Source organism: Lampetra fluviatilis, chromosome 40, assembly GCF_964198595.1.
Source record: "Lampetra fluviatilis chromosome 40, kcLamFluv1.1, whole genome shotgun sequence".
NCBI classification, from domain to species: domain Eukaryota; kingdom Metazoa; phylum Chordata; class Hyperoartia; order Petromyzontiformes; family Petromyzontidae; genus Lampetra; species Lampetra fluviatilis.
Genome location: NC_136314.1, coordinates 6,184,050 through 6,200,364, shown reverse-complemented (window position 1 = coordinate 6,200,364; position 16,315 = coordinate 6,184,050). Strand labels below are relative to the sequence as shown.

At 51.0% G+C, this 16,315-nt stretch overlaps 1 protein-coding gene across 3 annotated transcripts in view; it reads right to left on the bottom strand.

Annotated features, from left to right (window-relative positions):
• The window catches only part of LOC144946179 (metabotropic glutamate receptor 8-like), a 263,813-nt gene extending 255,818 nt beyond the window's left edge, over positions 1–7,995 (bottom strand). For 2 of the 3 annotated variants that reach the window (XM_078874996.1, XM_078874994.1), the window contains exons 1-2: positions 7,771–7,995; positions 733–1,701 (exon numbers count right to left, since the gene is read on the bottom strand). In XM_078874996.1, coding sequence (XP_078731122.1) covers positions 733–1,314 — 582 coding nt within the window. In that variant the 5' untranslated portion in view covers positions 1,315–1,701; positions 7,771–7,995. The remainder of the gene's footprint in view (positions 1–732; positions 1,702–7,770) is intronic. The other variant, XM_078874995.1, reaches the window with a different exon arrangement.
• Between the last annotated feature and the right edge of the window lie 8,320 nt (positions 7,996–16,315).

Below are 16,315 nucleotides of genomic sequence, written 5' to 3'. Positions count from 1 at the left end.
GTGAACCCGGTGATCCAGGTTCAATTCCCGCTCGCGGTCAACACAAGTGATGATAATAATATAATCTAAACCGAGTGCTGTGCCTTCCCTAGGTCGGCTCAGCCTTAAATCAGTACCTGGTAGGGTGTGTAAAACATTATCATTGTGAAGACAAAACCCGGCCCGGTGTGGTGCAGGCCACCCCCTAGTGTGCCGTACTGACCCTAATAGGTGCTCGCTAACATCACTTACCCCAACAGTCTGGTCAAGGCTATGCGGGGAATAGTTACCGTTGTGTGTAGAGTGGTGAGCATATTTCTGGATGATGCCCTCAGTAAAGCTACCGGTGTTCAATTCCAGGTCATGGTTAATGTTACTGTTAAATCTGAATCAGTCCAACGTCTGCCCTACGTGGGTGAACTTTGATTTTAAGATATCTGTAATATGTACCCACTCACACAGTGCATGTGCATACCTGTAAATTCGCTCAATCACACACAATCTATGTGCTTACCTGTATATGCACCGAGTCACACGCAGTCTATGTGCATACCTCCGTATGCAGCCACTCTCACACACACAGTATTCACACACCTCTGTATGAAGCCAATCACAGAGAAACACCCAATGTATGTAACCCGCAATGTCTAGCTACCCACAGTGTAAGCACGCGCACGTATCAACTCATTAGACACACATTAAAGCAACAACAACAGCAACAACAGCAACAACCGACGGCAGGTGGCCACTCACCTGGAAGAGACGCAGGATGTTGGCCACCATGATGGACACGGAGCTGCCCGAGGCGCCGATGACTCCGACGATTCTCTCGGGTTTTGTGAACACGGGAGCCTCCCCGTTCTGACAGCGCACGTCCGACGTGTCCTTCTCGATGAGCGCCTGCACGAACGTGAGCGACTGCTCCAGCGCGTACGTGTCCCGCGAGCACGTGTCCAGGATCCGCGCGCCGAGCGTGATGTTGGGCAGCAGGTCGGGGTCGCTGTTGATCTTGTCGAGGGCGTAGAGCATCGCCTCCATGCGGTGGATGCCCTTCTCCTTCTTGATCTCGCCGCACGCCACCCCGGCGGGGCCCTTCGAGTGCACGGGGAAGAGACCGCCCAGGGTGATGTCGCCTTCGATGCGGATGGAGTGCGAGTGCGTGGCTCGGTCTTGGGCCACGCTCACATGCAGAGGCGGCAGCAGGAGAAGAAAGAGGAGGAGGAGCGGCGTCGCCATCGGAGTCGCGGCGGGTCTTGCGCCCAGCAGAGGAGACCTCGCGCAGTGGAAGGAGAGCCAGGGACTCGTCCTGCTGCATCGGCTGGGCGCGACGTGCATTCTTGCAGAAGGCGAGGGAGGATGCGTGCTGCTACCGCTGCTAAGAGCGTGGAGAGGCTGGCAGCAGGAGCAGCAGGAGCAGCAGGGGTTTACTTTATCCAGAACCTGGGAGGCTTGAGGGGACCCTTCTCGTTGGCTGGCGCATTCCTTAGAGAGCGAGGGTGGAGGAGGAGGTGGTGGTGGTGCCGCGTGGGTTTAGAATGTTCTGGAAAGGGTCAGGCTGGTTGTTGTCATTGGCTCGGAGCGTGGTGGCTTCTGATGCGTTCGGCATATCCCCCGGAGATATGCAGATGAAGTGACGAGGATGAGCACGCCGGCAGCGGTGGTGGAGGTGGTGGTGGGAGACGCGCACCCTCCTCCAAACGTGGATTGGATCTGCGCTCGCGTCTGAGTGCAAGGGAAATGCACGCAGCTCACCATCTCACCCCCAATCATTGTATCTCAATCGTGCGAATGCGTTGCTTTCCATCTCACACACACACAGATATATCGGAGAGTTTTTTGTACTACTATTTTTATTTCTCGATTTAAATTTCGATTTATTATTTTATTACTTCCCTTCTACGTGACTTTACCGAAAGAACCAAGAAGATATTTTTATTTCACTAGGTAAGGCCCAACTGAGCAATCTTGCTCTTTATCAGACGCGACCTATGCACAAATGATAGCCGAACCAAGTGGCTTATCACGTTGAAATGCATATCAGACCAAATACTCTAAACGCACGCTTCTAAATGTGTAGGGTAAAACCGGTGACCACAGGGAGCACATACAGGCGAGGGAGTTAACATCTCCTATCCACCGCGATGATGATGAGAGATAGAGACACCGCAAACTCCAAATATACAGCAGGCGTCAGGGTCGGGATCGAACCCACGACCTCATGTATACCAGGCGAGGTAGTTGACATCTCGCTACCGCGGCGCCTACATATATACAGGGATGGCCCAAAATTCAGGACACATACGGTTACTTCATTGCTTTCAACACTGGCAATTACTTTTTTTAATTGTTTCTTGTATAAGTTAACATTTTACCTATTATCGTCATTATTATAATCTATTTTTGCTGTGGGGGTCACTTAATATCTGACGCTTAGAAAACTCGACCAAGAACCCTGAATTAATTTAGACGCGACACAATGGATGAATAGTCAAAGATTACACGGCTGTAATATCCCTACACAAAAGTCCTGAATTCATTTCGAATGAGAATTCATGCAGCATTCATGAATGTTAATGGAAGTCAGTTTGAACATTTGTTAAAATAAATATAATAACCCTATTTGTCCTGACTTTTGGTCCACCCCGTATATTAACGCCTACAGTATTTCGGTTATAACCACCTGCAAACTCACTTAGGCAAGCGTCGTTTCTCATTAGCTCGAAAGGTCTGGAATGGAACTGCAAGTATAGGCACCACGTTTATTAAGAAGAGAGATCGAATTGTGCCCCAAAACATAGTGAAACATAAAATGTGCGAACATTAATACCCTTTAACTCAACCAGGTGTATACGAAGACCTGGGTTATGAGATCAGATACTAATAATAAAACAGCACTGGAATACAATCTAGATGGTCTATTGGGTCTTTTAAAATGAAATCATCAGATGCAATCGTGGAACACTGAGTATGGAAACACAATCACGCGAAAAGTGCATTGATATGCATTGCTCGCACTTTGATATGCACACATCAAAGTCGCATACACGACGCACGCTAACACAGTAATGAAATGGGCCTCCAAATGCCAAATCCACTGCTGGGTGAGGTGCTCTCTCCTTACACACTGTGTCCGTAACGTAAGCTTGCTTGACCATACTTCTCTGCTGTGGTCAGTGCGGATTGGTGAAGTGGGTTGATGCAAAAAAAAAACAGCTACGTCGACTTGCCCTCAAAAGAACACCCAGGTGCGTTGCGTAAACATCGCCACTGGAGAGACAAAGGCGGTCGGGCGCTGTTCTGATCACTCGTGCGACGTTGCCGGGCTTGGCAGGTGCTCGCTGGCACGCATTTGCCCCAACATCCCAGGAAAAGGCTACCCCCGGGGATCTTTGCCTCGGTGTCACTCGTTGGTTCGCACGGAAGCGAAGCGTGAAGCCAGACGTCGTCTTTGCGACGTTCATGCGACGTTCGCAGTGCACGCTCGTGCCTCTTCTACACAGTCGAGTGCACGTCACCTCCCTCGGCACGGATACACACAGACGGAGACGTACCTCTCGCAAGGCATCAAACGCCATCACAACGCAACTAGCACTAAACCACCCTTTTGTCAAGTCACTGCTCAACGGAATGCAGCTCCTCGCTTCCGTGTGTCGAGCGTGGATTGCGAGGGGGGTCGAATGTTTGACCATACTTCACCACCCTGGTCACTCACTGCGGCTTGGTCATGCGGGTTGAACCATTAGGTTCAGACATCATTCGTCACTGATGATAGCCGTGGTCAGTGATCAGCACTTAAAGTATATACACTGTGTTTTTTTTTACTCTGCATATGTGTCAATAACACTGTTGCTTTAAAAGGAAAGAGTATGTGATCGGCGACGTTTCGCGCAATGGCCCATTATTTACAGCACGCGGAGAGGCCACGGAGTTTGTGCTGCGAAGAAGAACCATCGCCCGAAACGTCGCCCGATGCACGCGTTATTGTTTCCTATGCAGTGTTGTTGACGAACGTGCTGAGTGTTGTTGCTGTTGTTGTTGTGTGCATCACTGCCAACGCAGGCATCGTCATCATCATCATGGAATAATTGGCACCTGTTTGTATGAAAGGGTGTGTGGTCACGTGAACTAAGGCGCATCACGGCGTCACTCGGTTATCCGCCCGAATGCACCCCTTATTCGGTGCGCTTGCCAATTTGGAAATGTATTAGACTAAATGGCCATATCGATTAGCCCACAGGGGGGGGTATCGATTTATGTAAAGGTGGACTATCATTAAATATTGGTGACCGATCAGGCATCTCGCACCGACGCACAACTTTTGATGCGCGCTGACGCCGATAATAACCAGCTCGGGAAAACGCCGTGAGCATTGCACACGTTACAAAAGACAAAGAACCCCCTGATAGCCTTTGACAAGCTGTTGGGGCAAGTGCTGTTAGCGGACACCTACGAAGGCCGGTAAAGCGGTGTGGTCAGCACCACGCCCGACCGCCTTTGTCTCCCCCATGGCGATGTTTTCCGATCCCACCAGGTACTCATTTGAGGCTGAATCGACCTAGATGAGGCCCAGGACCGGTTCAGATGATCGTCACTGGTGCTGTTGGGGGTGAACGGGAACAGAACTCGGGTCGGCGGGGTTTCCCAGCGTAGCGCGCCTAGACGCAACAAAGCCAAAGATGCCCCCGTGTAGCCTCAACATGATATTTGTGGCGAGCGCTGTTAGCGAGTGGCACCTCTGAATGTGACAGCACTGCACCACCGCTCCTCACGTACATCACAAAGATCCCCCATATAGCCTTAACAGACTGTAGGGGAAAGTGCTGTTAGCGAGCACCTATGAAGGCCGGAACGGTACACGAGGGGGTGGGTGGCCAGCACCACGCCCGACCGCCTTTGTCTCCCCAGTGGCAATGGTGGTGGCCGTGAGCGGGAATCGAACCCGTGTCGCCAGGTTCATAGCGCAGCGCGCTAACCGCTACACCACCGCTCCCCACACACACAGAGACAGACACCCGTCGCCCAGTCCGTGACCAAAGCACCTCCGATCTCGTCGGATCTTGAAAGCGTTCAAACAAACCGGACGGGGGTTGAGGAGTCTGGACGTTTGGTTGGATGACGTGGGGAGACGCAGGTAGGGGGGGGGGCAGGAGGGGGAGGGGGGCTGACCAACATGCCCTAAGAGGCAGGTGCAGCAGGTGGTGCGAGCAACAGGGGGCACTGTGGCAAAGGCCTCCATCGTGCCGCCGTAACCCGCCGCTGAACAATCCCGGTCAAAATAGAATCTCGGGATGGCATGTGTGGGGAAGTGGAGCGGAGGGGTGGGTTCCCTCATCCAGCAGTGGAAATACGAGCTGTGTTGTGCAATGTTGGGGTGGCGTACGTGCCAGAGGTTGCGGCTAGCTGCTGCAGCTGCAATAACTGGGGGGGGGGGGGTTTCAAGCGATGCACTGTCGTGTCAGAGGCTGGGACACCGTGCGTTTCTGTTTCTAGATCTCGGTCTCGAGATATGCGTTCGAGGAGTCTGTTTCTTCCCGTGCAATTGACGATATTCAGAAAGCCAACCCAATCCTTTGACTTTCTCGTCGCACTGTCCAAACGTTCTACAATTTTAGCAAGCCTAAATAAATAATGAATGCGTCGCGTACGCGTGTACACTCAACTTTTTTCGCGCCGTACGTAGCCAACCGTGCCCACCGGAGGTGTTAACAGCAAACGTGAATACCGATATTGTTCATACGTCAATCCATCCACTGCTGAGCGAACGCCGTGTCAGTAACGGGGGATGTTTGACCATACTTCACCACGCTGGCCAGCGTCGATTGGTGAATAGGGGAGGCGGGCAGTGGTTGGGGAATGGAACTCAGGCTCCCCTGCTGCCCCCAGCGCAGCGACACGTGGTTGTGATATTTTATATTAACTCGTGGTGTGAACGACGATACGTGGCTGCCACAGTTGCAACACGCCAAAGACAAAGATCCCCTCGTTATAGCCTCGCCAGGCTGTTCGGGGCAAGTGCCGTTAGAGCAAAGCACCAATTAAGGCCGGCTCGGCACACCAGGGGGCTGGTACGGCAATCACCACAACCGGTTCGTCGCCGTCTCTCCAGCGCCGATGTTTTACACACCGCATACCATTCTCACGTAAGGCTCAGTAGCACCTATTGGTGGCCCAAGGCCGGTGAAGATATAGTATTCACAGCTGATGTTGGCCGTGAGCTGGAATTGAACTCGGGTCGTTGGTTCGTTTTGTAAGCAAACAAATGCACTAAGCACTACAACAACCGATCACCAATCCAGCATCAAACAGGAACGCATGCAACCAAAGATCCCACGTATAGCCTTAACAGACTGTTGGGGCAAGTGCTATTAGCGAGCACCTATCAAGGCCAGCACGGTACACGAGGGGGTGGTTGGTCAGCACCACACCCAACCGCCTTTATCTCCCCAGTGGCGATGTTTACACATCGCACCAGATACTCATATGCGGCTGAGTCGACCTAGGAGAGGCCCAGGACCGGTTCAGATAATCGTCACTGGTGTTGTGCCGTGAGCGGGAACCGCACTCGTGACTGCCTGGTCCGTAGCGCAGCGCGCTGACCACTACACAACCGCTCCCCACACACACACACACACATGGTGAAAGCAATCAGCCTCCTTAGCTCGCAATGCAGATGTGCTCAACCCAGTTGCCTATCTCCTGCATCGTAACACTGCGAAGTCGGCCGCTGAGTCAGCCAGTCCTGTGCTACACTCGCGTCACCGTGAGACCAGAGCGCGGGGAGCTCCGTGGGCTATCTTACAAGTGGGTCTCCTCGTACCACGGACAGCGCGGAGGCAAATCGGCCGCCTCGCGTCGCGAGACAACGGCGGAGCAGCTAGCGGCGTGAGCGCGAATCGATGCGATGCAACGCCGTGGTCACGTTCAGAAGATGATGATGATGATGAAGGTGACGGTGATCGTTGTGTTTGTTATCGTAACGATAATGGACGGTTCCCGTTTTTGTGTCCATCATCCACTGCTGGATAACGGCCTCTTCTTCCCTTTCCACCCTACCTCGGATCGGTGACCCAGTCTTTAATTGTAACATTATGATAGAGAGAACGATTACGCCAATTCATTGCTGTGAAGGCTCGCGGTCGCCAGGGTTATTCACAGGGTGTGAAACGATCATACATCACCACGCTGGTCAGTGCGCGTTGGTGATTACGAGTGGGGTTTGAACAGTACCCACTTTAAGGAAATTTCACTCGCCGCTGGTCATTATCGGCCCGTGGCCGGGAATCGAACTCAGCTCGCCGTGTTCAAAGCGCACACCGGCACGAAACCACTGCGCCACCGCTTCATTGCCGCGATCATTAACACGACGCATTACGTAGACACGCGCGCACGCACACGCGTAGCACAGCACGGAACAACTAAACACACGCGAGCGTAAGCTAATACGGGTTTGTGTTCAGTTTACAGAAGCGTGCTCGCATGGTGGTGCTGCTGGTGGTGGTGGTGGTGATGATGGTGGTGCTGCTGGTGGTGGTGGTGCTGCTGGTGGTGGTGGTGCTGCTGGTGGTGGTGGTGCTGCTGGTGGTGGTGGTGGTGATGATGGTGGGCAGCCAGATTCATTCTGAGAGCAGCGTGCAGTGCGCAAAAAGCTCCTCCACAGCAACACAAGTCCGAACGCGGAGCGCGAGACACCCTCAGCACTCACTCACTCGCTCGCTCGCTCGTACCCGCTGGTATAACGCGGAGCGGCGAATCGGTGCGAACGAGGCACTAATTCACGAAAAGTCACCGCACCTGCACGATCGCGCCTCCTTCCACTTCGAGGACGCGAAACCCCTCTCGGTCCTTCAGTCCGTGCCGTCCGTCGCTTCCCGACTTTCGGATGCCAGGGGGTTGGATGAACGAACCAACGGAGGAGCGGGAGAGTCACGAGGAAGGGGCGTGGGAGCGCTGGTGCACAGCAGTGCGCTCTTGCTGTCTCTCTCTCTCTCTCTCCCTCCCTCCTGATTGTGAATTGCCGACAGAGAGAGAGAGAGAGAAAGGGGAGAGCGCGAGAGAGAGAGAGAGAGACGGAGAGAGAGAGAGAGAGAGAGCGTGGGAGAGACCCTTAGGCGACTGTGCCTCCCGTCATACTGAATTGGACTGAGCCCGCAGCTCTGCGCTGTGCTCCTGCTGCTCCTGCTGCTGCTTAAATGATTAATTTTCCGTAGCGGACACGACGCCTGTGCTTCAGAACAGCACCGATACCCAAGTAGGCAGGGCACGCCGGACTGTGGCGCACGCTCGCGATGCCCATGCAACCACGCGCGAGTCTGTTAATTCCTCCCAATATGCCGTAGCTATTAAGACGACTTTAAACATATATTTTTTTTTACAAACGTGGCTCGTACGACGATTCGACGCCCATAGAGCAACGCGAGCTCGTTAATTCAATCGCCGCCATCGTCGCCGTCGTCAGCAATGCTCAATCCACTGCCGGATGAAGGAGGTCTTCCCCCAGCCACAGTCGCCTCCCACGATTCTGCGATGTAATAACACAGCTGGCAGCACGTGCGCACGAACTGATTTCATCGCTCCATCTCCCCGGTGACCACGACGTGACTGACGTTGGGGGCGTGCAATGTATTGACGTCGACTATGATGCTGATGATGATTCTGTTAATAACATGACGGCTTGGGGAGGCATTCCTTCAGCAGTGGGTTGAGCACGGCTGTTGCTGCTGATGAACGTGAATTGCGATTTTTATGTATTCATCCGGGGAAGCATCGGGGAGTCCCATCACTGGATTTCATGAAGGTCCTGCGTTGGGGAAGTTTGACCATTTCGACGGGTGAGTTACTGTTAGGACCATGCTTGTTTTTGTTTTGTCATCGGAGTGCTTTCGCCCGTAACATCTGGCAACCCATCAGCATTTATCGAACAGGTCTGGCTCTGCTGATGAGATTGTGAATGTCGAAACCCGATCGGAGTTTGGCTGCTTAAACAAATGCTGCTGGGTAATATCGATCTGCAAAGCCAATAGCCCGATGGACTGAAAAAAAATAATTATGTCCAAACGCGTTTTTGTGGAGGCGCCGCTTATTTATTTATTTATTTATTTGACATTCTGGAGCCGGGAGAAAGCCGCCACTCCTTCGAGAGGACAACCACCCACCAGTGCCAACCCCCTTGACCCACCGTGCAGCGCCATGGCGCGCGTGCACGGCTGGAGGGCAGCAGAGGGCAGTGCCACCAACATCCGATTTGCTGTGCCGCGCTCTAAAGCTCCCGCGTCTGTGCATCCACGATGTTCGCTACCCCGAACTTCACCTGCGCGGTGAAGTATCGGTCAAAATAACAGCGCAAGGCAACACAGCACGGGATGGACGGCCTTCCCGGCAGTGACTTGACAAAAGAGGGCTGTTCAATGCGTACGTGTTCAATACAAACAATAACACATCTGCAAATACATCAATCTGCTTTGCGGCTATGAGTTGCAATTGGATTCCAGAATTGATTTGCGCTTGTGTTAAACCGTCGGGGTGAATAGTAGCGGCCTCTAGCGCCTGGACAGGGGTCACGTGAACCCGTTCGGTACGCACGCGTATGCATGGAGAGGGGGGGGGATCGACTATCTCCAAACCACAGGACCCAACAACGCACGAATTGTAAGCCAGCCGAATCGATGCTCACCGATAATTCCTCGCACGTCACGACAACCCCCGCGCTCTGCGATCTACCGCGCGAAAGCGTAGCGCTGTGACTCAAGCGCATTCGTCAGGCGACAGTCGTTTGACATACTTCACCGCGCGGTGTCATTGCGGGTTGGCGAGCACCCGTTATGATATCGCTCGCCGCTGATGTTAGCCACTGATAGGCCAGAGTTCCCTGGGGTCACGCCGAGTGCAGCGCGCTAACCACTGCGCCACCGCTCCAGCCACGGTGACTAATTGATCGCTATGCATGCGGGATTGTGTACATGCGGTCGCTTTCAACTGACCCGAGCTGCGAGGTCCACACGCCCTTGTTTTCAACGTTACCATTGAATATGCAAAACATCAAGCTATGCAAAACATCAAGCGGTGCTTTGCTGCTGAAGGTAAAAAAAAAGAAAACCCTGCCGTTTGCTACATTGCTGCATCTACACTCGCATGCACAATTGCGCATCCTTGCCAAACGTATCTAGATGTATGTCTATATATATACAGTACAGACAAAGACAAATACGCCCCCCTCCGTCTAGCCTTTCACAGACTGATGGGACAAGTGCTGTAAACGAGCACCTATGAAAGTTGGCACGGCACTCGAGGGAGTGGATGACCAACACTCACGCCCGGCCGCCTTTGTCTCCCCAGTACTTCAGTTTACACACCGCACAAGGTACTCATTTAAGGCTGAGTTGACCGAGGTGGAGGGGGGGGGATACGGGACACCAGTATCGGTTCAAATATCTGCCACTATTATTGGCCGTGAGCGGGAATCAAACTCGGGTCGCCGGGTTCATATTGCGGTCTGCTAACCACTGCGCTACCGCGTTCCACACACGCGCATACACATCAACAGCCCCTGCTGCTGCTGCATTAAGCACGTTTGCTCGTAGCCGTGTCTCGCGTAATCCGTGCGAAAATGATTTTGCTTGCAGCTGCAGAGGGGACGGAACGCCGGGTGTGTGCACGCGGCTTGTATTCGGCATTAAAGCTCCATCTTGTGGTGTGGATGATGATACAATCGCGGCACGAATGCCCCCTCCAGGCGAGTCGGGGATACGCTGTGCTCCGAATTGCAAGTTCCTACGCATCAGCACCACGGACAGCGACTTAGAGTGGAGAACCCAAGCAGGGCTTCATGGTGTTCACATAATCATCATCGGCAGCGTCATCATCATCATCATCACACATGATCTATTTACTGCTGAAAGAAGCCCATCCAAAAAAACCCCAGCTGAATCTTGACGGTCTTGCGAATGTTACGATCGATCCAGCACCCGCAGTGCACGAGCTGATTGCATGCATCGCTCCATCTCTGCTCTGGTTGATATTCTGTTGTTAGCCTCGACCGCCGACTACCTCACAGCGCAAGTCTATAACACCTGGTTTTGCGAGGCATCCTCTAAACACATTTATCAAAAGGAAAAAAAAAACATCAACTCTCTACTCACTGAAGTTTTTGGGCAATGGTCCTTCTGCAGTCGAAAAGCCAAAAAGGTGGAGTGGGGGAAATCATTGGGAACTGCACTTTACACCACGGGGGCTGATACTAATTAAAACGGACGAATATTTTATGATAAACTGTTTTTAAATTGTCATGTGAATAGTTGCCAAAAAGTAGCAGCTGAGTAACAGACAACCTCTTCAATGAACACAAAGCGCTTGACTAAATACACTTTTTGTATTAAAAGTACAATTATAAAATGTTGTTTGCAGATTGCGTTATGGGTATCCCTGTTCCATTGAGGTCAACCAGAATTTGTGTTATCCATTTAGTTCCACATTCCTCGGCCCAATTACCAATTTTATCGGATTAGAAAGCCACTCAATAAATTTTTTTATGGGATCAAAGAGCTTTTCAATTTTTTTAAATTCCTGAACCTGGCAAGCAGAGTAGAGGAATTTGTAATCCAACAAGATTGTACTCATTTTGGATTATTTGGCTAAACACGTGTGTCAATAACAATTCCCTGAAAAGGAAGATTATATAACAGGTAACATTTCCGGTAATGGTCCGACTTAGCTTATATGCTATGTTTTTTTTGTTAATTGTGCTTGAACATAATATATAACTATTAGATTCAGCTCCGCTTGGATTCTGACATTCATGTAGTGTTGTGTTTCATCATAGCACAGTATTGCTTTTAAAATGAGATGTATGTTGAGGATTTTCAGTGATACTATTCATAATGGAGACATCATGGGCGAGTTTAGTGTAGCTTAATTCAATATTGCATCCGTGTGTACATATATATATTGGAATACCGTAGTGTGGTTTAGAATGCCAGGCACGCATTCCCACAGGATATTTCATGAGCAGAGGTAGAATGAAAAATAACTCTCGTGGGTTAACTAATGGGAAATATCTTTAATTGACGTAACAACGGGCAAGCATTAACTTAATTTTAAATTTCTGTGGTGTATAATTCCCAGTTCAATGAATGGAAATTCCTTCCCCAAAGTGCCACGTGAATGTTGAACGCCCTTTAAATTGCCTCCACCTGCCTCCAACGATAGCAACAATGAGCACGATTTTGTCTTTTATTTGAGAAGCTGACTGTGATGTTGATGAATACTATAGAGGTAGGGGGAGGGGAGATTATGAACACAAAAAATAATAATACATTAACATTCCAATGTTGCTTATTCCGTAGATACGCGTTCATGTTTTGGGAATCTAATCAAGACCAGTTGTTTGATACCATGGACATTTCTTCAAGATCTCTATCACTGATCCTCCATGGAATCGCCGCTCTCTACGTCTTACCAATCATTTCAATTCCCTTTCATACGCTCCCCCCTACCTCTCCCCTCTCATCTCACTCTACTCACCCCCGCGCACTCTCCTACCTCTCCCCTCTCATCTCACTCTACCCCCCCCCCCCCACGCACTCTCCTACCTCTCCCCTCTCATCTCACTCCCCTCCACGCACTCTCCTACCTCTCCCCTCTCATCTCACTCTACTCCCCTCCACGCACTCCCCTACCTCTCCGCTCTCATCTCACTCCACACCCCATCCACGCACTCATCTACCTCTCTGCTCTCATCTCACTCTGCTCCCCTCCACACACTCTCCTACCTAACCTCTCCTATCTCACTCTACTCCCCTTCACGCACTCTCCTACCTCTCCTCTCTCATCTCACTCCCCCCCACGCACTCTGCTACCTCTCCCCTCTCATCTCACTACACACCCCTCCACGCACTCCCCTACCTCTCCTCCCGTTGTATTCTTGCCTATGGCAAAATGTCAAGGCCCTAAATACCAACAATGCTCGAGGTCTATGAAGCACGACGACAAGAGGGCTTCAGGAGAGAGTTCGCGTCGCTTTCTTCTGTTCCTGTAGTAACGGAGTGCAGACTCAATTGGTGCAGTTCGGTCGCGCCTTTGCCTTCCACCTGTTGCGTGCTTTCGTGTGGACGTCATTAATTTGACTCTACATCGTCTCATATGACTCTATTCATCTTGACACACTCTCCCCCTTGCCCGCTCTTATATCACGCTCTGCACCACCCCGTTAAGGTACTCTCTTACCTCTCATCGCTCTTCTCTACTTTCTTTCATGAACCCCAATCAAAAGCCACTCCGTGGGAAGTCGCTCTTTCGCTGGGTTGGAACTTCCTTTCATCTCCTCTGTCGACTCCCTGCCCCCTGTTCAGGTTCGGGCTCAATATCTTCTTCGTTTCCTCCCCCCATCAACTCATCTTGTTTTCTTTGCCTCGTTCGCTTCCTTTTCTCCGCCTGCGATGGCACATCCCACGTTGGCGTGCGATGTCTTGAGTTGCGGTAGCAAACCAAAACAACATTGCCTTTGAAATAATTTTGGTTCATTCACATTTCTGTACCGTGGAATCATTTCATTTTCTTGCACAACGGTCGAAGCTCTGGGCAGTGGCTTCTTTTACAAAGTCTGGGCCACCCATTGATTTGAAGCTTTCATGACTACAGGAATCCATACTCTTTGGTTCCTTCGGTAAAGTCACGTAGTTAGAAATAAAATAAAACAAATCACGACGTTTCGATTGCAACACAAGCAACCTTCATCAGGTGGGAACTGTTTATGGTTGTTTCCATCATATCTGCCGGGTACTAGTCTATTTTTACGAGTTTATTCCTTCCCGCATCCACAGCTTTCTCAGCATTCCAAGCCTCCCATTTCCAGCCCCACCCACTCCCCCCCCCCCCCTCTCTCTCTCCCCCTTTTATCCTCCCCCATTCTCATCTATATAACCTCTTGCCACGGCAGCTCTCTCTCCCACTTCAGCAATATGTTTTCTTGCTGTGGTTAAACCACCTGATGAAGATTGCTTGTGTTGCAATCGAAACGTCGTGATTTGTTTAATTTAATTTTATTTCTAACCACGTGACTTTACCGAAAGAACCAAAGAGTCAGGCTCCCCCCCTCAAGCTACGAACCTCCACTCGTGTATCACTGACGGTAGTTTCTTGAAGGCCCGCCGATGAGACCGTGAGCGCCTCATCTCGTCCGACCTTGACCTTTCCCCATTCAACCTCCGCTGAACCGACCGACGTGGTGAAATATGGTCGATCAATCCTCACGACTGCCGCATCGTGGGGAGGCCTTCGTCTCGCAGGGGATTGATCAAGGGATGTAAATTAATATCGCAGGAATACATTTAGTTTTTGGAGTTCAGTGTTTGCATCAATGTTCATGTAAATTCGGCAAGCGTGGTGAGTCCATCAAAGGATTTACGGCCAAAACATTGACATGAAGCAGCCCCCCCCCCCCCCTCCTCCTTAACGTCATTCCGTTCCTCTCTTCAGGACTCACCTTTTCTCCATCTCTTCCTCTCCCGTCCCCTCGCCCCTCCACTCCTCCCCGTCCCTCCCCTATCGCCCTTTCGTGATCCCCAAGTGCCCCTCTATTGCGGTCACCCATTCCTCAATCCTTGTAGCACTGCCCCTGCCAACTCCATCATTCCCTTCTGTCGTCGTTTTGGTAAGCTACGTCAAGCGCCTTGAGCGAAAGCGCTCTACGAATATACAATTGGATGTATCAAAATCGGAGCAAACCCAGTCACGTCATCTCCACAAGATGTACGGAAAAATATGCCCCTGAAGGACGTTTTGATCATAATCAACGATTTTTGGGTTTAGATCGCGTTATTTATAAATGTGTCGTAACCCTCCACCACCCGACACGGCCAATCAGTAAAAAAAGTGTCACGTTGACAAAAGACAAATAGTTCACTGCTTTAGCCCACCGGTGTGTTGAAGCGCGAAACCACAACATTTACAATTTGAGTACGACGTTTCGCTGGTAATTGCATCCAGCATCATCGGGCAATTCGCCAGAATGGTGAGGCTCTGCTGTGTCTCCCGTTTTGGACGTTTTGAGTTCGCAAAAACCGCAGCGGTTAATGAGGAAACTCAAGAACCGTCGAATACGCGGCCACTAAACGTTTATTTGTCTGTCGCGTTCACCTCTGAGAGACACTTAAGCGATTGTGTTTGCAGGGTGGAGAGATATTCCTCGCTGCTGCTGTTGTACGCGAGACGAGGTGGGGTTTTGAATGGAACGTTTTGGCCAATTCCGAGAGTCTATTTTTGGTGAGGGAAGCGTGTTGTTGTTGCCTTTGTTGTTATTGTTAGAAAAGCCACATACCTGCCACAAATTCGCCAACAAGCAGAAAGCCTCTCACTGCATCACACCGAACCAATCCAATATTACCCCTTTATTTGTTCACATATGTCACCTGGGGAAATCCCTTGAGATGGGTGTCAAGGTTGTCAATTGACATGCATTGCGGTACTGTGAGACGTTGGGGCTAAGCAGGGTTGAGTCGATGGTCGGTTACTATACGGGGTACTGCCTGGGGGGATCCCGTGTGTTTTAGGCCTGAACTGCAAGATGTCCAGGAGATGGCAGTACACATAATGGAGTGTTGATTCTGTCTGTATCGAGCTTTGCGCGTGGTGTACTCGTGACACTTCCCCCATTAATGTAGTTCGTGATCAGCGTTTTGCGATGGAATTTGCGCGAACGACGCCATTAAATATATGCGAAAGAGTTATTATTGTTACGGCCGTGGGGTTTTCCCCGTGTGCTCCAGCATACTCCAACATTCCAAAGACGAATCAATGGAACTCGCCAAACATCCCAATTCGGGACCCTTCTGGAAATAATTATCGACACGCGTCACCCCAAGCCACGCTGGTGCCGTGCTGAGCCAGCCCTGTTTCAGCTGAGCAGTTGCAGTGTTGTTTTTTTTCCACTGCCACAGCCGAGCCGTGTCGCTGACGTCACACGCGAGTGAACGAGCCAATTCGCGTGGAGGTGACGCGGGGACGCTGCGTCGTCACAGTCCACGTAGTCTACTGACTGACGTCACGCGCAATGTTGAGATGCGTGGAGGTGATACAGTAGTCACTTCACCCCTGGCTAAGTTTGACCCACAGACATATTTAGACGTCTGCTTGTTAGGCCGAGGTTTCATATATTCGTTCTGGCTCGGCTCGGCAAACAGTCAGTGGAAAAATAAAAACCCACCACACATCCTCCACACACCGTAAGAGCCCTACGCCTGGCTCGGCTCAGATGTGTCATCGGAAAGAAAGGTTGGCATTCACTGCTGCTTCCCTTGGTAAGCGAAGAGCATCATTGTTATTTAGTATTAAGGGCTTCCGCATG